The 21,819-nt window shown below is 50.1% G+C and overlaps 1 protein-coding gene across 1 annotated transcript in view; it reads left to right on the forward strand.

Annotated features, from left to right (window-relative positions):
• SEC14L5 (SEC14 like lipid binding 5) overlaps nucleotides 1-21,819 on the forward strand; it is a 38,933-nt gene that overhangs the window by 13,458 nt on the left and 3,656 nt on the right. Inside the window, exons 4-15 of the mRNA XM_058035334.1 lie at nucleotides 6,481-6,630; nucleotides 6,738-6,869; nucleotides 8,939-9,067; nucleotides 9,852-10,062; nucleotides 11,676-11,788; nucleotides 16,265-16,454; nucleotides 17,266-17,354; nucleotides 17,748-17,818; nucleotides 18,649-18,820; nucleotides 19,419-19,553; nucleotides 20,522-20,659; nucleotides 21,334-21,579. Coding sequence (XP_057891317.1) covers nucleotides 6,481-6,630; nucleotides 6,738-6,869; nucleotides 8,939-9,067; nucleotides 9,852-10,062; nucleotides 11,676-11,788; nucleotides 16,265-16,454; nucleotides 17,266-17,354; nucleotides 17,748-17,818; nucleotides 18,649-18,820; nucleotides 19,419-19,553; nucleotides 20,522-20,659; nucleotides 21,334-21,579 — 1,776 coding nt within the window. The remainder of the gene's footprint in view (nucleotides 1-6,480; nucleotides 6,631-6,737; nucleotides 6,870-8,938; nucleotides 9,068-9,851; nucleotides 10,063-11,675; nucleotides 11,789-16,264; nucleotides 16,455-17,265; nucleotides 17,355-17,747; nucleotides 17,819-18,648; nucleotides 18,821-19,418; nucleotides 19,554-20,521; nucleotides 20,660-21,333; nucleotides 21,580-21,819) is intronic.

A 21,819-nucleotide genomic window follows, 5' to 3' on the forward strand; every position in this document is an offset into this window, starting at 1 on the left:
AGAGTTCCTTCTCCCAGCAGAGGAGAGAAGGCTGCAGCAGGACAGCCTGAATGGGATATTGTTCCTCCTCAGACAGGAGGTCAGGCACGTTGGTGCTCCCTGGGAGGGCTTTGTGCAGCTGCAGGCAGGGCCTGGCTGTAGGAGCTCTGCTGTGGCCCTCAGTTGTGCCTCTATTGCAATAGATGCTGCTGCTCCCTGAATTGTTTCTTTCACCAAAATCTGAGGGAATGAGGCAAATTCTTGGCTCTAGTCCAGGCTGAGATAACACTGGGTCAATGTTTGTGGCCTGGGTGCTGTTGTCCCATGCACTTCTCGCTGGCAAATCTTTTTCCTCTGGCCAACAGAAGTGGGGTTTTATTTTCCCTTGGGCCCCAAACACTTTTGCTGTGCATACTCTGCACCTCCTTGAAATGAAGTTCTCTTTTCCCTGAATCAGTGCCTTTCTGTACCCTAAATATGCATTTTGTCCCTCCCACATTGTTCCTTGTATATTTTATCTTACTTTGTGGCTAGTGGGAAGCTGGGATCTGATCTGTTCAAAGCACGTGGATTATTGTGTCTGGTGTGTGCAGACTCTGTGGTTCCCTTCAGCACTGAGACCAAGCAGTGGGAGGAACTGCAGGATGAAGTTCTTTTTTTCCTAGAAGGCCTCAATCTGCAGAGGAATATTTATATATCATTAGAGCTGCTCAAAAGCTGCTCCAAAGGCATCCACTTCCTACTTAAAAGTGATGAGGTGTCTTCATCTTGCTTCTCATCATCTCTTTTCAAAGGGATGGTGTTCTGGGCATCTTCAGCTCAAAACCTGGTATTGTACCTCCTCCTCACTTCCCTTCCTCTGAACACAGGAGTTCCTTTTTCCTGGCAACCTGCACATGGCTGTAACATGACCTTGAGGATTCTCATTAATTAATACAGATTTAAACACTGTCTGGTCATGAAAATTTGAAGTGTTTTAGCACAAGGGTGAAGTCTTCTCCTTGTCACATATTCGTGTAATATTGACAATAAATTCTGTCTACTTCAGGAAATATTGACTATAAATTCCATCTACATCATCACAATTAAGTTTCTTTGTGCCCCACACAAAGCAATTTCCCCCTCACAGCTCTGGTGCTCTTGGAGATCCCATCTCACAGGAGCTGCCTCTGGAATCACATGGAAAGCACCCAGGGCCCAGCAGGCTGGAGGGAGCTGCCTGGGCTGTGCAGGGGGTTTGGCTGCTGAGGTTTTGTTTCCTGCAGTAATTCAGTGGTTCCACGTCCCTGTTGTTGTGCATTCCTGTGGTGTAAATTGATTTCAAGGTCACTTCCTAGCAAACCCTGCCAAGGAGAAACAGGAGTAGCTGTTGGAGAGATCCTGCCCTGGCCACGTGCTGTGGCTGCTGTAGGAACAGCAGTGTCACAGCTCCTGAAGGGGAGGCAGGAGCTCTCTGGCACTGCCAGGATCTCTGACACCTGGGAGTGTGCAGGGCTTGCACTGGGCCCTGCTCTGCAGGGGAAGGGGCTGAGCAGGTGGAGGGGGGGGTGTAAAAGAGGGTAAATTCCTCTTTTCTCTGTGGCTGTGAGGCTTTAGAATGGCATTTCTGGGGTTTGACACTTGTGGGTTTGTATAATTTGTTCTTGTTTCCATCTGGCTGGCCTTTGGAGTACTGTCTTCTCTCAGATGTGGTCTTTGTACTGGTTCCTGAGTATTTAGCCAGCAGTTCAGAACACTTCCAAGCATGGCTTCTTGCATTCTTCTCAAGCTCTCCTCCTCTCACAAGCTGATTTTCACTTTTCCGTGTTGGTGCATAATCCATTTGGGATGGATATTTACCAGAGCAGGTAAAACCACTGGGATGTATTTCCCAGGAGATCCCAGGGCAAAAGCTTGGTCAGAGCACTCTGCTGATTTGACAGTCAGCTGTATCACTGTTAATGATTGTTCCTTGTAATTAATCATTTGTCAGCTTCAGTGGCACTAAGGGGTCTTTGTTGGGATGCAGAGGTCACTGTAACCAGTTGGAAATATCCTTATCCTACTCTGGGCTCTCTTCAGTGTGAAAGGAAAATCTGACACTATTGAACCTTTGAGATCTTGAACTTTCCTGCATGTTTTAACTTTTCAGCTAGAAATTGTTTCACTTTTTTTTTTCCATTTAATTTCTCCTATGTTGATTTTTTTCATTCTGATGAATTGAATCTAAATGCTGTTGTTTGTTTGGTTTTTTTTGGGTTGGTTTTTTTTTTCTTTTTACATTTAGATGCATCCAGAAATAATTGGTTATAATTCTAAGCAAATGCTCTTGATGAGTTCAAACAGATTCCAGGTCCCTCTGTTTTCACTCAGCCCTCTTGTGAAATTGAATGTGTAATTTCAGTCTCAGGACTGCAGAGATTTAACTGACTCTTTGAACTGTTGGTTACAGTGCACTACAACAAAATCACTGATTTTTGCAGCAATTCTTTTGTCAGAAATCTGGGGAAAACCAGCTTGATTTAGGGAAGGACACTGATCCTGAGCCAGCAGCTCTGGTGGAATGGTTGGTTTGGGTATGAGGTGTTAATCCCAGTGGGGTTTACAGGAAGGGAGGGCGTGGCTTCATGGCAGCATTAACTTTATTATACATATATATTTGATCTATATCTGATTCTGGTGGAGACTTTGGCCACCCCAGTGTAGTCTGAAGTGCAGTCCCACATCAGAGCTGTAACACCCAGTGCTGGCACAACACTGCTGTTGTTCCTTCTGGGAAAGGAGAGGCACAGAAGGGAGAGACAAATCCTAGTTCCTGTATCTGCTCAGTGCAGAGCTCCTGCAGGAAGGAGCTGAAAGAGCAAGTGCAGGTAATCAAAGCATTAAAACAATTAATACCAAATACTCTGTGCCTTTCATTTCTCTGGGATGTTCTGTTGTCCACCTTGGACTCTGCAGAATCCCAGAGGGGTGTTGAGATCATTAGCTTGTCAGAGTGACCCCAAGAAAAGTTTGAAAGTCTCTTTTCCCAGCCCAGCGCTTGAAGAAAGAGTCAGAGCTCTTCATTTCTCGGTCTCAAGGTTGTTTATTGTTTTTTATCTATGAAATTCTTTCTCTTGTCCAGCTGAGGTCTGCTCAGCAGGTCAGACAGAGGCACTCTGCCTGCCCCCGGGGTGGTGTTATATCTTTATAATAAAAACTACATATACAATATTTACAATTACTTCCCAATACCTATCACCTGTGTTAGACAGTGAGCTTCTACTCCAAACCAATCTGTGAGTGCCAACATCACAGCAGAAGATGGGAGCCAAGAAGAAGAAGGAGAAAGGCAGGACATGCCCAGATCCCTCCATCTTGCCCCCCTGAATCTCCATTCTAAAAACCCCAAAATCTACTTTTTCACCTTGTGATAAATTCACTGTCATTGGTCTTAATTTGTCATGGCTTGCAGATCTTCTTCTAAGGTTGGTAACTTGCTCCACGGGTCATAATCAAACCCACAGGGGCATTTTGGGCTCTGTGCCAGGGTCTCTGGCAGGGGTCTTGGCTGCTCAGGACAGCCAGAGGGATGTCCTGGGTCCTGACAGAGGAGGAGACATAACAGCTTTGTGATGGCTTGAAAAAAAAAATAAGCATTTCTCTGTCTTTCTAAGCTCCCTCAGTTTCCCTGTTGCAGCAAAGAGGAGGATTTTGGTAAGAGGATTCTGCTGGGTGCAGGAATGGGCTGCTCTCTGCTCAGCTCAGTCTGCAGGGATGGGAAGTCTGGGTGCTCTGGGAACAGCTTTGCTGTGACTGCAGCGTGGGGCTTCAGCTGTCCTTCATGTGATCTCAGGCATCTTCCCTGCTGTATTTTTAGAGCTGTTGTGCAAAGAAGATTAGCAAAGGACTTAATATCAATGTGGATATGGATTCTTTGTCAAATATGGCAGTGTTCCCCCTATTTAGGCAATGTGTTTGGGCTCGTGTCACAGTTATATCACCAGGCTGTGCCCTGCCATGTGCCTCTGCCCTGGCCTCTCTTCCTGCTCCAGATGTTGTTTAGCTGACTGAAAAAGTGCCTGCACTCAGTTTTGGTCTCAGTTTTGCTGGATCTAATGACAGTTTATTAGGGAGCCTGTTTCCAGCTGGATCAGCTCCATAGTTAGTGGAGAAAGAAGCAGCTGGGAGTTGAGATCCAGTGCTTTACCCTCAGATGGGAGCCACAGACACCTGCATTCAGTGGTGGTTTCGGACTGCCTCTTGTGGTCCCTCCATGGTGAGGGGGCACTTACAGGTGAAGCTGTTCAGGGTCCTGGTCCCACTAGAACAGCTCTTGTTTGTCTGGAAATTCCCTCAAATGTTTCTGGCACAGCTGCCCCCCTGAAAGGGCAGAATCACAGAATAATTTGGGTGGGAAGAGATCTCAAAAGCCCATCCAGTCCCACCCACGCCCCTGCCATGGACAGGGACATCTTTTGCTGTCCCAGGCTGCTCCAAACCCTGTCCAGCCTGGCCTTGGACACTGCCAGAGATCCAGGGGCAGCCACAGCTTCTCTGGGCACCCTGTGCCAGGGCCTGCCCACCCTCACAGGGAACAATTTCTTCCTAACATCTGATTTAAGCGTGTCCTCTTTTAGTTTAAGACCCTTTCCCATTGTCCTATCAAACTGTCCACCCTTGCTGTGGAGTTAATTGGGGCAGCATTTTCTCAGGGAAGGGCTTCCAGTGACACTTCTTGCAGCTGTGTTGAGGGCACATGTATGGGATGACATGGGACAAAGTGCCCAAAACTAGTTGCTATATATTCTGGTATCCCAGTGGCCTCTGAGGTGTTCTCAGCATGCACTGCCCAAGCACTCAGGACTCCAGTAACTCAGAATGGGTGGCCTGAAGAGATACATTTTGTGTGCTCTGGAACAGAAGAGACCAGCAAGGTGCAGGCTTTGGCCTCAGGATAGGCCTGGATGGTGGTTTGGAGTGTGGAGGGTTGGGACAGGGCAGGTGGAAGCACAAATAGACGGTGTTGACTGTGCCTGAGCAGATGAATGCCTGACAGATCCATGAACTCCCATCCTAACAAATTCAGCTGCTCAAAGCAGTGAGAGTGCTTCTCTTGGCTGGAGCCAGGGGGGTCTGTGTTGGAAACTGTTGGAAACAGTCACTTAGCACGGGAATTTTGGATTTATCTAAACTGGATTTGTCATTGCTGTGATGAGGAGTGATAAGCACAGGTAGAAGAACATGGGAAGAGTTCTCTGGGAAGTGTGGCAAAGCAAGCAGGACCTTGCTGAGGGACTGGGAGAGCAGGGTTTCAAACCTGCGTGCTCTGTTCTGGCCAGGACTCCAGCTGGCAGCTGCCTGCACTTCCCTCCTGATACTGGAGCAACATGATAATCTGAAATAGCTCCTTTCCCGTCCAGAGGTCTGGGAGCAGATCTGGAATGTGTCCTTAAGTGCCTGGGCTATTTTGGGAGCAGGGACATGAATCTGTGCAGGGGCATCCAGGCTTTGCATGGCTGTGTTAATGGGGAGCTGACAGCCCAGCTCCAGCATCAGCACAGCAGTGTTTGCTTTTGGGCCAGAGAACTCATGGATGTTTTTATTTTTCTGGTGGTGTCTTCTGGAAGGTGGGAAGATGACAGCAGTTCCTAGAGGAATTGCCTTGGAAAGATGGCAGAAACATCTTAGGATGGAAATGTGGAGCTCTGAGTGGAAGGAGAGTACAGGTTCTCTTCCTGGAACAGCTGCAGTGGAATTCTGGGCACCTTGTGCAGCTGTGCAGCTGCCACATATTTGTAACAGCAGCACAACGTGCAAGAGGCTTTTCAGAAATCCAAGGAAAACATTCCATCCTGCAAACATCTTAGAATATAGTAAGAGATGAAGCACTTAGGGAAGGAGCAGCAGCAGTGAGTACTGCTCATGCAAGTTAACTTCTCTGCAAGTGCCAGGGAAGAGTGGATTTCTGCTAGAGCTGCTAAAGAAGCTTTGGAGAAAGGGCTTTTCACAGGAATGTGCTGATAGAACAGGGAACATTTCAGAGCCAGGACAGAGTTGGTTTAGAAATGATAAATTGAGGCAAAGTCAGTAGCCAATAATTGATGGTCTTACCCTTGACAACAAGAACTGTTCAGCACATCACGTTTTAAGGCTTCATACAACAGTATTGACCCAGACATTATAATATTCCAGTCTTTAGCCAGCAGAAATCAGCAGAGCTCTGTTTGCTTTTGCTAGTTAGGAGCTTCCTGCTGTTGAAGTGATGATTCCCTTCCTAGTATTCTTCAACAGCAGGATTCTGTTTCTACTTCATGTGTGAAGGGAAAGTTATGTTAGGACATGTTTGGCTGGTGACTGACATGGTGCTGTCCCTGCTTGTACCTACTCTGCTTTAACTTCACCTCTGAGAAAACTGGGGAAACCTCCAGAGTTCAGAGGGCTGTGTTTTGTTGGACTTTCACTGTCAGGGAATTATTTAATTCAGAAACAGTTAAAATTGATTTACCCAGAAGCTGAAATTTACTTTATTTTCACTTCTAGGCCTACGAGAAACGCTTTCCTACGTGCCCAGAGATCCCAGTGTTCCTGGGGAGTGAAATCCTGCACGAATCCAGGAGTGAGGACGGAGCCATCCACGTCATCGAGCGCAGCTGCAAGCTGAACGTGGACGCTCCCAGGCTGCTGAAGAAGGCAGGTGGAACCTGGGGAGCAGAGAGGCCTGCATTCTGTGGGCTGGCTCAGATAGATAAAGGCTCCTAAAGCTACTCTCGTGTCTCAGTGTTTCCCCTTCTGTTCAGATTGCAGGGGTGGAGCACGTGTTCTTCATCCAGAGGAACACGGTGAACTGGAGGGAGCGAACGCTGCGCATCGAGGCCCACAACGAGACCTTTGCCAACAGGGTGGTGGTCAGGGAGACCTGCAGCTACTCAGTGAGAGCCCTGCTGGGGCTGGCTGTGCTGGGAGGGGCCAGCTGTGCACTCACACACTGGGGGAAGGTGCATGGGTGGGTTTGAGCACCCCTGCAACAATGGGATTAGAGACTCTGGGGCTGGAAAGGCTGTTGGGTACTGAGTGTGGGATTGTTCAATTGCTTTGGAGAGACAAGACCAGGAGGAATGGCTTCCCACAGACAAGTTGGATATTAGGAAGGAATTCTTCCTTATGAGGGTGGGGAGGCTCTGGCACAGGGTGCCCAGAGCAGCTGTGGCTGCCCCTGGATCCCTGGCAGTGCCCAAGGCCAGGCTGGGTAGGGCTTGGAGCAGCCTGGCATAGGGAAATTTCTTCCTGCCCATGGCAGGGGGTGGAACTATTTGGGTTTTAAGGTCTTGATCTTAAAGGTCTCTTCCAGCCTTGTGATTCTGTGTGTCCATCCAAACCATTCTGTGCTTTCATAGGGCTTGAGAAACTTCTTCAGGTTGATTCCCTGCTTGGAGTGAAAGTGGAAAACAGAACTGATACTCCAGAACTGCTGGTGTCCCCTCAGTTTCTTTTTGATTGAAATTCAGGCTGACAAAAACATCTAGAGCTTAGGCATGTCTATAAATCTGGATGTCTAGAATTAAACCCTCACTGTTCATTATTATGAGGGCCTGAGCAAAGCCTGACCATTTATTTTGCCCACAAATAAGTGAAAGTTTTAGCACCTTGTTTGTCATTATTTTTGTGCTCTAAAGATTTGGGAAAGGACTTGAGCCTTATTTGTGGCCAGGCTGTCTCCCTGTGTGGCTGTTTCTGTGCTGTTTCACTGCAATGCTGCTCTGAGGGCCCAGCTCAGGTGTTTCTGGAAGCAATCAGATCCTACTTGTCTTTCCTTACACTAATGTCCAGCTCCTGTTACCTACCTGCACTTTTGGCAACTGGACAGCAGCTCAGCTTCTTGGGAGTAAACAGGCTGTGAGAAGCTTCAGGCAAGAGGAGGAGTAGAAAAGCTGTGAACATTTTGGATGGTGAGGGTGTTCCTGGGCCAGAGATCCCTTTGTGGCTGCAGAAGGCCACCTAAAAACTGCCAAAAAACATCCTAAAAACTGCTGTAAATTAAACTTCCATCATTATCGAAGGCACAGACAGGTCTGAAATGCTCCCAGGTCAACTCTGAGATTGTTACACTTGCTGATTTTGGCTGTGTCCTTAGGAAGGAAACGTCAGCATCTGGGCTTTGAGGGGAACAGGGTGGGAGCTGCTGGCTGCATCCTCAAGATGGTTCCCTGCTCTATTTTTACCAGTTCCCTTTTCCCTGCCAGAGTGCACCGGAAGCAGGTTTATTCTCATCTTTCCTTTTCTGCTGCCTTCTCTGAGGCAACTTGGAGAAATATGATCCTGCTCCTGCAGTTACTTAATATCTCCCCAGGGAATTTGTCTTTTGTGGTATCTCTGTGTGGGGGCTGGAGTTGTTTTTCTTTCCTGTCAGTTTGTGAACAGCAGCACCTGCAGAGAGGAGGCAGAGCCTTCTCAGGAAAGGGTTAAGTTTGAAAGAGAGAAGGATTCTGTCATAAATAGAGCAGCAGAGGGGAAATGAGGGAAAGGTGTGTGTTGAGCTGGAGTGGGGAAACTCCCTGCTCTGCCATGTCCCCAGTGTTTTGGGGAGAGGGCTGATGTTAGTGGCTGAGTCTCCCACCCAAAACTAAAAAAGAAACCTGGTTTGCATTTTTCTTCTTTGCAGGTGTAAGAGTTTTAATGGCATGTTCCACAAGGCCATCTCTATCTTTCCATAAGGAGACTTTGATATGAATGCTTGATGTGGGCAGTTCCACTGCTTTTTTTGTGCAGTTCAGGTCTGCTGAGGCAGACATGGGTTTAAATCTTGATTTCCTTGTGCACATGAAGAATGTTGGGTTGGCAAAAGTCTGGATGTCCAGTTCACAAAGAGTTCTCACAAGGGGAATGAACCTGGCTGGTCACTCCAGATGTGGCAGTGCCTCCTCTGCCCCTTCTCTGTGGTGCCAGGGCCATGAGCCCTATGTCCCCATCCCTCCTGTGTGTTGTGTTCCCCTGGCTGCAGGTTCACCCTGAGAACGAGGACTGGACCTGCTTTGAGCAGTCAGCCTCCCTTGACATCAAATCCTTTTTTGGCTTTGAAAGCACCGTGGAGAAAATTGCCATGAAGCAGTACACCTCCAACATCAAACGGGTAAGGTGGGCCTCCCTGGCTGCCCCTGGGCCTCCCTGGCTGCCCCTGGGCCTCCCTGGCTGCCCCTGGGCCTCCCTGGCTGTCCCTGGGCCTCCCTGGCTGTCCCTGGGCCTCCCTGGCTGTCCCTGGGCCTCCCTGGCTGCCCCTGGGGTCCCTTGGCTGTCCCTGGGGTCCCCTGGCTGTCCCTGGGCTCCCCTGGCTGCCCCTGGGCCTCCCTGGCTGCCTGAACACACAGACCCTCTGTTTTCCTTTCTCTAAACACACCCAGTGGAGGTTTGTGCCCTTGCTTGTGGCTCTGGAGTCCCTCAGGTGGGCCAAGGAAGGCAAAGAGCCCAGAACAGAGCAGAGCTGGCTGGAATGTGGCTGTGCCAGGGGAGCAGGGCACTGGGTGCTGTGGGTGCAGGGCTGCTGGGCACTGAGGACACTCTTTTGTGCAGGAAGGGAAAGTCCTGGGTGAAAAACACTCCCTGTGTCTCCAGAGGTTGGGCTTGGGACAGGGGCTCTGTGTGCAGAGGAACAGGGCAGCTAATAGGGTTTGAGAGCAGGAGGATGGGGTAAAAGTAGTAGAAAGGCATCCATAACTGGGATTTTCCTGGCCATTATTTGTAATTCATCATTCACAGGGGGCTTGGATACTGGAGGTTTTTTGACAGGATCATGGGGGATGGAAGGAGAGATTTCCTCTCTATTTATCCTTAGCAGCATTCATCATCTGTCCTGAGCAAACTCCAGCGCCTTGCTGGCTCTGGAGGAGGCTTTTCCTAACAAGAGTTCTCCCCTCCAGGGCAAGGAGGTGATCGAGCACTACCTGAAGGAGCTGATCTCGCAGGGGATCACGTTCATCCCTCGCTGGAGCCCTCCCGCGGCGGAGGAGGAGCAAACCCCGGCGCTGGCACGGGCCCCCGGTGCCACCCCGCAGGAATCCGGGGCTGCTGGCACCAGCAGGGACCCTCCTGGCAGCCCCTGCCCGCCCCCGGAGCCTGCCAGCCCCGACGGTAGGCACTGCAGCTCTCACTGACCAGGAGCTTATTTCCATTTCTCTTGGCATCAGGTTTTTCATCTGGAGTGTGGGGGAGGAGGAGGAGGAGGGAAAGCTATTTTCTTTTTTCAAGGAAAATAAACAATGGAACTTTTTCTTTCCCCTAAAACAAAAAAAAAAAAAAAAACTGTGCAGGCAGTGTGTTTTGGAGCTTAGAAAAAAATTCTATTTGATCAGGTATTTTATACTTTAAACTAGAGAAGGTGTCTTCAGTATGCTGGAATTAAATATTTTATCTGTTCCAAAATTAATATTCTTGGGGACAGGTTTGGATGTTTTTTGGTCCTGTATCAGGCCAAGACAAACTTGAGGAATGTCTCCTAATGCATTTTTCCCACAAAATGCCTGAATCAAACTTTATCTTTCCATGTGTTGGTCTGATGATATTTTCTGGACTAAATAAAATACTAGGCAAAAAGAAATAGGAGGGACCTTTGAATCCAGAGTTGTAATAGAAACACTTGTTGTCATTCCTGAGAAGGAAAGGCAGCACTTGTTTTGCTGAGTGTAACCTAGCAAAAAGCTTGGAATTTGGAAATATCAGTAGTTCTGCTTTCACCTGACATTCTCTGGGAGCTTTTCTGGAAAAAGATAAGAATCCACAGAGAAGCTGATTAGAAAAAATGATTGAGATTAATGTTGTCCTCAGAGTGGTGGGTCCCAGCTAGCAGAAGAGGAGAGTAGCCCTTGTTTTTCTGCCCATATTCCTGCTCAGGACAGGATTAGCTCCCCTGGGCCTGCTCCCCACCTTGCTGACTCTGGGGGTTCCATGGGATGTCTCACTTCCAAATGCAATTTCTGTTATCCTGCTTATCCTGTGGGTGTCCAGGCCCCCTTCTGAAGTTGATGGCATCTACTGGAACCTTGTGGCTGACAAAGAGCCAGCTCTGAGGTATCCCCAGCCCTGCTGCCCATGCCTTCCACCCCATCTGCTGCTTGAGCTGCCCTGTTCTGCTGGGTGGCAGCTGCCAGCCCTGGGTGACACATCCCCTGTCACATCCCTCTGTCACATCCCCCTGTCCCTCGGTGCTGGCAGTCACCAAGCCCTTGTCCTTTGTCTCTGAGCTGGAGCAGCATTGAGCTGCTTGGTGTGCACAGGACTTCTCCTGCCAGAATCCTCCCTGGCTGTCAGAAATGTGCTGTTGTTCTCCCTCAGTCTCTGGTGTCCCTGGGCAGAAGAATGGCTTGGTTTCCCAGCAAGCCACTTGTCACTGCAGTTGTGGGTGAGATTTAGGACATGTGGAGATGGAAGTGCCCAGGTCTTGGAGAGGTTGGTGAGCTGAATGCCAGAGCTCATGAGAGATCTTTTAAAGCTCCTGCTGGAGCAATTCAGGGCTGAATGGAATATTGGAGGCAGAGCCAGGTGGAGTGATACAGCACATGCTGCCATGGCCTTGTGCCCCAATCACCAGGAGAGTGTCCCCCCATCCCTCCATCCCTCCCTCAGGCTGCTGGGATGAGGCTTCTGAGCAAATCCCATGTAAACCATAGGAAGCCCACTGTGCAGAAGCACCTGCTCCCCTCCCTGCTGGCTGTAGCAGTTGCTCTGAGCTGTTGTGTCCCCTGCAGGTGACAAACTGGACTCTGACTACATCGAGCGCTACCTGGGCCAGCTGACCCCGCTGCAGGAGAGCTGCCTGATCCGCCTGCGCCAGTGGCTCCAGGAGACCCACAAGGGAAAGGTGGGCAGGGCACAGAGGGGCACTGAGGGGCATCCCCAGCTGGGATGGGGAGCCCTGGCTGCACAGACACACTGGGGAATGAGAGGCTGTGGTGTGACACCACCAGCTGGGGGTGCTGGTGGATGCTGAGCTGAGCATGAGCCAGCCCTGGCAGCCCAAAGTCACTGAGGGCACTGTCCTGCTCTGCTCTGTGCCACAGTGGCCTCACCTCTAGTCCTGAACACCACAGTATCAGAAAGATCTAAAGCTGACAAGAAGTGTCCAAAGGAGGAACGTGATGGTGGGGAAGGGTCTCAAGGGGAAGCCATAGGAGGAGCAGCTGAGGGCACTTGGTCTGTTCAGCTGGAGGAGAGGAGATGGAGCACAGAGCTCACTGGGGCTGCAGCTCCTCCTGAGGGGCAGCTGGAACCTCTGCTCTGTGACCAGGGACAGGAAATGGTTGGAACTGTACCAGGGCAGGTTTTGGTTGGAAATCAGGAGAGGTTCTTTCCCCGGAGGGTGCTGGCACTGCCCAGGTTCCCCAGGGAATGGGCACAGCCCTGAGGCTGCCAGAGATCCAGGAGTGCTTGGGCACTGCCCTCAGGCTCAGGGTGGGATTGTTGGGCAGTCTGTGCAGGGTCAGGGGTTGGACTGGATGATCCCTTCCTGCTTGAGGAAATTCCATGGTTCTCTGATACTTCCCTGAGAAGCAGCACGGGCACTGAGGGATGGATGTGTCTCTGCTCTGCTGGAATGTCCTGGGCTCCTTCTGGTTAAAGGAAAGTCTCTGTCAGACCAGCAGGGTAACTGATATGTGCCTGGGAAAAGAAAGGGTCTAGAGCAGCTTGAATGCCTCAAAAGGGGTTTAACTCCAGATTTCCTGATGGAGAGGGATTAGGAGGGAAGGAAAGAAGGACCAAGGATAGCACCAGAGAGAGTAGTTGGGTGGGCTGAGTGGATAAAGAATACTGAGGAAGAGGGGCAAGTGATCCTGCTTGGAAGCAGAGAGCAGATGGATGATGTTTCAACAGTAAAAGCTTCCTGGCTTAGAAGGAATCAGCTCAGTCAGTCAGGATGGGTTAGGTGAGGTGCTCTGCATTCCTGGCTTTGGGAAGATTTTCATTCTTTTTCCTTTACCTGCCCTTTCCAAAAGACACTGCTGCTTACATGGAGCTTTGCCAGTCCTGCATGCTGTGTGTCTCAGAGCTGAGCATGTCTCATCTGAGTACAGGGAGTCTGAACATGATTTAGAATGCTGTTTCTTCTTGGAAAAGTGAATGTGAATCACCTCTGTAGAAATCAAATGTAACAAAGATTTAGTGCTATTGTCCTGAAGTTCCCTTGTGTGTGAGCAGGCACGTGGGTTTTGTTGGTAGCCAGGAGTGTGGATGGAGAAACAGCTCCCAGCAAACCTCACTCTGAAGACAGCAGGAGGTGTTGGGGCAGTGTCAGAGGCTCCCAGCAGCTGATAAGCTCCATACACCAACAGTGCTGTTGAATTGTAAGAGCTGATAAATTCCCATCCCCAAACATCTGCCAGAGCTGGCCAAGGCCACTGGGGTACAGTGGCATCAACAGCAGCTGGGATACCTTGGACCAGAAGGATGGGGGCTGCTGGAGGCAGGTAGAGACTGCAGGAACAGATGTGTGATATATAATATATGGTATGTGTCATATATAATATATTGTATATATACACACCTGATGTAGCAAAGGGGCCCTTGAGGGGCTGTGACACCTCCCTGGCAGCTGCTCTTGTGTCCCTGTGATGCTCTGCCCCTGAGGAAGGAGCTGGGGCAGTGAGTGAGCTGTGTGAGCAGGAACAGCCTCAGCAAGCAAAGGGCTCTGCTGGAAGCTGCTTTGATCTGTGTCTGCTGTGATCCTCCAGTCAGATGGGAGGCCCTGGACAGGCAGGGGTCAGTCCCTAGGTGTGAGTGGGCTCTCAGAGAGCACAGGAGGCTTTTCATGGAACCCTGGGCACTTCACTGGACAGTGAAGTGTTGTGGGCTCCACTGGGGTAGGAGATCTCTCACCTAGTGGGTCCTGGATGGGAGGACATCCCAGAGACAGGGTGGCTTTGTCCCTGCTGTGACCTGCAGGGATCCTGCTTTCACCTGGAACAGGCACCACCTAAACCTTTGTTTAGGTTGAAAAGTATCAACCCACAGGTTGGTTTTCCCCCTCCATGTCAGAGGCTGGAGAAGGAAGAAGTGAGAGCACATAAGCCAAATGTGGAGCAGCTGCCCCTTGGGTGCCTGGAGCTGGGCAGGGAGGGGCAGCCCCTGTCCCCTGGGCAGTGCAGCTGAATCCTGAGCTCTGGGGACACTGGAGCTGCCTCTGGGTGGCCTTGCTGGGCCCTGTCCCCAGGAGGATGTGGGCACACAGGAGGGGAGGTGCTGGCTACTGAAACTTCACATTGAACCCCCTGACTGCTCAGCTGCTTCTCCTGATTCCCTGACAGTGCTGGCCAAAATCAGGAGCTTATCCTGCAAGGCTGGGGTTGTCCCTGGAGAGGCTCTTACCTTGCTGTGACAATCTGTTCTTTTAATTCAGAGCAGGGATGGCCTTATTCCTCTATCAGAAATTATCAAAAAATAGATCTCCTGTTTCTTGGAAAATGGCCCTTCTTATTTTTGTCCTCTGTCCTATTTCACTATCTTTCCCCCATTCCTTCCAAAGCGGACATTAACTTTACAATCAGATATGTTGTTCCTTAAAAAATCTGAGGAGTTGAAGGAACAAACTGTAAATGGTGTTAAAACTGCAGCAACTTAAAGCTCTGTTCAAGGCTTTGCAGCATGCAGGAGAGTGCAGCAGTTTTACCAGGGAATACAAAAGCAGGCTGAAATTAAACCTTCATTTTCTTGCATGTGGGAGTTACTGCTTTGGTTGGACAAGGATAAAAGACTAATTCTGCTGTGGAATGAGTCTTCTTGGAGCTTCCTGCCCTTGGTCCAAACAGAAGTGCTGGATTTGCCTCTTCCCTGGAGTCCTGCACAGGGGAGGTTTGAAGCAGGAAAACATCAAACCTTCCAGCAGCCATCCCTCTCCTGCAGGGATCCCGGAGTTGTTGTGGGTGTCTGGGCTGGGCCTGATGAGTGACAGCTGCCTCTGAGCCACAGGAACACAATCCTGAATTATCTGATGAGCACTCTGCTGGCTTTAAACTTGCTGTCATACTGAATTCCTCTACATACTCCTGAGATCATCTTTGGGAAGGCTGCCCTCTCCTTTCCAGGACACACAGATGCAGTGTTAGAACCAGTGTTAACCTCCCCCCTGCTCCTAAGGTGCTTAAAGATTGGCTTAGGCTGCCTGAACTCTGCCCCTTCTTTAGGTGAGCCAATTCTTACCATCTCTTGCTTGTGAATCCAAGATTGCTCCCTCCTGACACAGCTGCCAGCCTTGCTTTCTACCCAGCTTTCTGTTTCCCTGAGCATGGCAGTGGACAAACAAAGGGGCTTTGACTGCTGAACATGGGGGTTTGTGTCCCAGCAGGGCTGGGAGTGCTTGGCTTGTGCTAGCACAACATGGATACTCTGGAAGAGACAATCCCTGCTCCACAGAGCTGGATTTTTTTATGGAAACTTGTAGAAAATGAGGCCAAACACTTTTGGAGAAGTTGGAGTGAGGGACTGTGAATCCAGCAGCACATGCAGCTCTAATCCAGTTGGATTTGCAGCTGACAGGCTCTTAGTCAGATTTGGCACTTCTGTGGGATCCATCAGGTTTGTTGTTAATTCCTGCTGCTTGGCACTCCTGCCAAGCTGTCTTTGATTCCTCAGCTAAAGAGAACATGGCAGATCTGGGAGGAGGTTGGGATAAGCCATTCTGCAGACTTGCTTTGGGAAGCTTTTGTGCCTGTGATGTGAGGATTAGGGCTAGTGCTGGGGTGAGTGGTTGGGAGAGGGTGTGTTGTAGTTTGGGCCTATTTGGATCAAGAGTTATTGTGGTGTAATGGGGCAGGGAAGCCTTTGAAGCACTCAGCAGCTTTCCTGTCCCAACACCAGCAGCAGGGCCTGCACAAGAGCTGGAATTGGTTCTGGTGGCATCATTCAGACTGCCCAGTTGTGATTCCCTGCAGTGCCTCTGTGCTCAGGGTGTTACCTGTGGCTGTTTGGTACCTGTTCCCATCATGTGCTGATTTGCCCTGGGCAGGTGAACTTGCAGCTCCCTGACTTTCACGCAGTATTTTGGAGATCCTTGTGGATAACCAGCCAGGGGAAACATCAGCCAGGCCAGGGTTTGCTGGAGCTCCTGGGAATTGCACTGGGGAAGGGCTTCTCACAGCCAGTGAAGTGAGCTGGTCCCTGCTGTTGTGCTCCTGCACCCTCTGCTGCTTCCAGCTGGGTTAGCTGCCGAGGGAGGGAGGCAGAAGGGAACTTTAATGTTTGCCGTCTTACTTTGAAGAGATTTAAAACTGGTGTCAACTGCAGCCTCCTCTGCAGGCCAGATGGAACATTGCAGTGCTGATCCTGGGGTTTTCTCTCCTGGCAGATCCCCAAGGATGAGCACATCCTGCGGTTCCTGCGCGCCCGCGACTTCAACATCGACAAAGCGCGGGAGATGCTGTGCCAGTCGCTGGCCTGGCGCAAGCAGTACCAGGTGGATCTCATCCTGCAGTCCTGGAGACCCCCAGCCCTGCTGCAGGAGTACTACACTGGGGGCTGGCACTACCAGGACAAAGGTGAGGATTGCCAGCCAGGGGCTCTGTACAAATCACAAATGGGATGGGACTGCTGGGAACGTGCCTTGAGCTGTTTGATTTTCCACCACCACTCTCATTACTTGGTGATGACAATGGGAAGATGCCAGTAGCAGACCAAGAACTCAATGTTAGAACTTACTTTAAAAGTTTTCTGACCAATCACACAAAGCAAAAGCACATTGACAGTAGTTCTATCCAATCATTATAACCTTTGGTTAAACAATGCTTGCTTATTTTGGATACAATACCTGCTTGTAAGCCTTAAAACACAATGCACAGAGCTCCATTATTAAGCTTAAAACTTCCTAATATCTCACTAGATACACTTTTCTGCAGCTTAGGGAGTTATTCTAGACAAGCATTAATACACAGACCATTGTTCTATTTATCCTTACATTCCTACATTTTACTGACCTATCCTATGGCTACTGCTCAGCTCTAATCACAGTTCTGCTGTCTCTGAGGCCTGCCTTTTGCAGCTTTCCCAAAACCCTCTGATTTTATGGAGAGTTATTTTATTTTATGCCCCTGGTACCTCACTGGTGGCCTGGGATGTTGAGGAAAGCTGTGTTGACATTTTTAAAGTTAACAAAGCAGTTCAGTGCCTGTGAGTCCCTGTAATTGTATTTCCTCTGCACAGATCAGTCAGTGCAAAGCAATTTCTCTGAACAGGTTGCTTTTGGCAGTGATTTTTATCCTTTTCAAATATTTAATGTGGCTTTAAAAAAAGATATGAGAGTGATATCCTGGGAGACTAAAGTGCTGCCCTCTCTAACCCCTTTGCTTGAAGATGGGCGGCCGCTCTACATCCTCCGCCTCGGGCAGATGGACACCAAGGGTTTGGTGAAGGCCCTGGGAGAGGAGTCCCTGCTGCGACACGTGAGCTGTGCCTTTGTGTGCCACCTGTCCCCTCAGGGTGCTGGGAAGTCTTGGCATGGTGCATCAGGAATCCTGGAATGGTTTGGGTGGGAAGGAACCTTAAAGTTCATCTCACCCCACCCTGTCATGAGCAGGGACATCTTCCACTGTCCCAGGCTGCTCCAAGTCCTGTCCAGCCTGGCCTTGGGCACTGCCAGAGATCCAGGGGCAGCCACAATCTCTTTGGGCACCCCGTGCCAGGGCCTGCCCACCCTCACAGGGAACAATTCCTTCCCAATATCCCCTTTAACCCTGCCCTCTGCTTTCTGTACTTTTAAAAATAAGATTTTCCAGCCATCCTGGTTACTCAGCCATTCTCAGGCTAATCCCTGTCTGTGCTGTCTTTGATTCCAGGTTCTGTCCATTAATGAGGAGGGACAGAAGAGATGTGAGGAAAACACCAACATCTTCGGCCGCCCCATCACGTCAGTATCGTTGGTTTATTGTTGGTTTATTGTTGGTTTATGGTTGGTTTATGGTTGGTGTATCGTTGGTGTATCGTTGGTTTATAACTGGTTTATCGTTGGTTTATAACTGGTTTATCGATGGTTTATCGTTGGTTTATAACTGGTTTATCGATGGTTTATCGTTGGTTTATCATTGGTTTATCGATGGTTTATTGTTGGTTTATCGTTGGTTCATAACTGGTTTTCCTGAGCCCTTGCAGACTCTCAGGGCCATGGTGAAGGATGCTGCTGTGGTTTGGGGTGATGTCCTTAGGGTTACAGTGCAGACAGCAGTGTGTCTGTGGTCCCCATCTAGCCCATAAGATATTTATATATTTATTTGTTGGACTTAAATGCAGACAAATCCCACAGTTTTGTTGGAAAGCAAGTATTGATCCTTCCTTACATCATTTTCATATCCCATCTCAGATTAATTTAATCTTTCTGTTTTGGTGATTTTAATCCACATCTTTGAAATTCTGGGGTTTTTTAACACAGGAGCCTGTCTGCCAGATTCCACCTTCATTTAAAATGCATTTTTGCATTAGTTTTAGCAATAGGCCTGCATACCTTCATCACCTTCTTCCAGAGTGACAGATGTTCCTGCCCTTGGGGTTGGGGGTGTGTGTTACCTGGAGCTCACCTGGATTCTGCTGCCCAGGTGGAGATGTGCTTTTACTGGAGCTGCTCGTGTCCCTTGTTGGCTTCCCTGGGTCCTGCAGGGGCTGTGGGGTCACTGTGGATCCTAAACTGAGCACCCACCACACTCTAAAGTTCTGACAGGTTCTTTTTCTGCCTGTTTATTTTAGATCCTGGACATGCCTGGTGGACTTGGAAGGGCTCAATATGAGGCACCTCTGGCGGCCTGGGGTGAAGGCCCTGCTCAGGATCATCGAGGTGGTGGAGGACAACTACCCTGAGACCCTGGGGAGGCTCCTGATTGTGAGGGCACCACGGGTCTTCCCTGTGCTCTGGACCCTGGTGGGTGAAACCTGGGCTCTGCAGGGTCACAGATGGCTACATCTGCAGATGCAGGGAGGGAAAATCTCCAGGCAGCTTCTGGGGAGCTCCTGAAGAGCCACAGCAGAACCAGGCCATGGGGTGCCTGCAGCTCACTGGGTTCTGGTCACTGCCATCCACCAGGACAGGATGAGAAGCCTGGATCAGAATTGCCCATTCCACCCCTTGGTGGGCTTTCATGTAAATGGGCAAAGACCTTTTAATCTCATGCTGTAGGGCACTGAAGGGTAATAAGTAGTAATAATCAGTAGTAAATAATAAATCTGGTTCTGCCTGGTGCCTGCTGACTGCTCTGGCAGTGTGAGAACATGGTTGTCACATTTCTTGTGAGGTTTGTGGGTGAGGCAGTGACTGCAGACTTCCTTTACATGAAGCAGAAAGTGCTGTGAGATGGTGATACAGAGAGAGAGAACATTTTCAGTTTGGTATCCCTCTGTTTGGGAAGTGCCTCAGAGCTGTGAAGCTCTGCACACTGCTGAGACATGTGATGAGATGGCTCAGCCAGCATCCCTAGCTGCCCTCAGTGACAGCCATGTCCTGCGTGCCCTTTGTCTTGCAGGTCAGTCCCTTTATCAATGAGAACACAAGGCAGAAGTTCCTCATCTACAGTGGCAATAACTACCAGGGCTCAGGAGGGCTGGTGGACTATGTGGACAAGGATGTGATCCCAGACTTCCTGGGAGGAGACTGCATGGTGAGTTTTCCTTCCTCCTGTGCAGGTGCAATCTGGAACTGATTCCCTCTTCCTCACCACCCTGGCCTTCCACTGCCTTCTGGAAGGGGTTAAGCCTTTGAGCATGGCCCTGCTGTGGGCACAGGGCAGATCATTTGTGTACACAGGGCTGCCTCCTGCAGTGCTGGTGCTGCCCTGGGATGCTGGGGTGTAGGAGTGTTGTGGGGCAGGACAGTCAGGACAGAGACAGAGATCTCTGCTGCAGATCAGGAACTTGGGGTTTATTGCAAAGGGCCTGGGGGCAGGGCCCTGCTGGGAGCTGCCAAACACAGCTCAGAGCAGGCTGAGAGAAGAGAGGGGTGGAGAGGGTAAGAGAGTAAGGGAGTAAAAAAGGTAAGACAGTAAAAAGGGTAAGAGAGCGAGGTTCCCATTACAATACAATAAATCTTCTTCTCTGTTGAGTATTCTAATTCTCACTAACCAATCATAGTACAAGATACAAATCCTACAGCATTTCCATACAGCCTGTAAGAATCATTACATCACCATACTGTGCTACATTTTAAACCCTATAAACTCCTCTTTGGGCCCCTTCTGCCAAGCTGGCAGGGTCTGCTCTGACCCTTGGGCCTGTCTGCAAGCAGAGGGTGTTGTTCCATCAAAAGGGGATCACCTTCAGCTGGCCATGCCATTGTTTTCCAGTTGTTCAGTAACTGAGGTATCTCAAAGCTTGCTTTCATTTCAATCTCACTTACAGTTTCTATATTCTCAAAATCTTTTGCCAGGCAATCCTATTTATAAGGCTTTCCTGTTTCACCTTCCCCAGCACTGGGGGCACAGCTCTCTGCAGGGAGCTCACAGAAACCTCGGTGGTTCCCATCAGAGCCACTGTGCAGTTCTGGCCCGTGTCTGACAGCCACAGGAGGTGCTGGCTCACTGCTGGAGCATGCTGAGCCCCTGTCTGTCTGTCTGTCTGTGTGATGTTGCAGTGCACTGTCTCAGAGGGGGGACTTGTCCCCAAGTCCCTGTACCAGAGCGAGGACGAGCCGGAGAACTCGGATCACATCCGGCTGTGGACAGAAACCATCTACCACTCTGCCAGTGTCCTCAGAGGAGCCCCACACGAGGTACAGAGCACACCTGAGCTGCTGTGGTGGCACAGTGACATGTGTCCCCTCTGCTGGGCTGGCTGCAGCAGCCAAGGGCTCCCAGCACAGGGAGCTCAGCAGCAGCTGCTGTTCCTGCAAGGGAGCAGCTGCAAGTGTGGGAGTGAAGAGCAGCAGTGTGAGCAGCAGGGCTCTTATCTCTGCTGTGGCCTGATCTTCTGAAAGCTCCAGTCTCTTCCTCCTGCCCCTCCTCCTCCTCTTGGGAGAAATAAAGGGCTCTCAGTTTCCCTTGTGATAGTTCAGCTCCTATTCCTAGTGGTGTAGCTGGGACAGTAATGGGGGTGATAAAGGAAGGTGTGTGCTGGGAGTCACCACCAAACAGGATGTCCCAAAAAGGAGCAAATCAGTGTCAGACCAGTCTTCTGGCCTCCCTGATGGGGAGTCACTCTGATTTGGCTCTTTCCTCAGTTCCACTGAGGTTTTCCTAGAACAAGTAACTCATTTACAAGTAACTCTGATATGGGGAGAAAAGGTAAAAACACCTGAGTGGGTGTAGTGTGGGAGGTGGTGTGTATCCCCCTCAGGAACCAAGACCAGCTGAAGGATTGTGGAGCCAAGTCTGTTTGCCCCAGAGTGGGGAGGAGCACAGTGCTGCCACCTGACCCTGCAAGGGGCTTGTTCTGTTCCTTTCTCAGATACTCGTGGAGATCCTGGAGGGGGAATCTGTCATCACCTGGGACTTTGACATCCTGAAGGGAGATGTGGTGTTCAGCCTCTTCCACTCCAAACGAGCTCCTGAGCCAAGTCACAAAGAAGCCACAGCACCAAGTCCCTGTGGTGCAGGGGACAATGTGCAGCTCATTGACAAGAGCTGGGTGCTGGGGGTGGATTACAGCAGGGTGGAGTCTCCCCTGGTCTGCAGGGAAGGAGAGAGCATCCAGGTCAGAGGGCTGGGGTCCTGTCATGGCCTCAGGGTCCTGCCAGCTCCAGAGTGGAGTGGTGGGGAGGGAATTGATGGTGTGGGAAATCAGGAACTGCTGGAAAAGGGGGCTGTGGTCATTCCCAGCAGCAGGGAAGGGGGGATTCTGCCTTTCTGCCCTACTCAGGTGAGACCCCCACCTGCAGAGCTGCCCCAGCCCTGGGGCCAACAGCAGCAGGACCTGGAGCTGCTGGAAAGAGTC

This window comes from Melospiza georgiana, chromosome 16 (assembly GCF_028018845.1).
Source record: "Melospiza georgiana isolate bMelGeo1 chromosome 16, bMelGeo1.pri, whole genome shotgun sequence".
Classification (NCBI taxonomy): domain Eukaryota; kingdom Metazoa; phylum Chordata; class Aves; order Passeriformes; family Passerellidae; genus Melospiza; species Melospiza georgiana.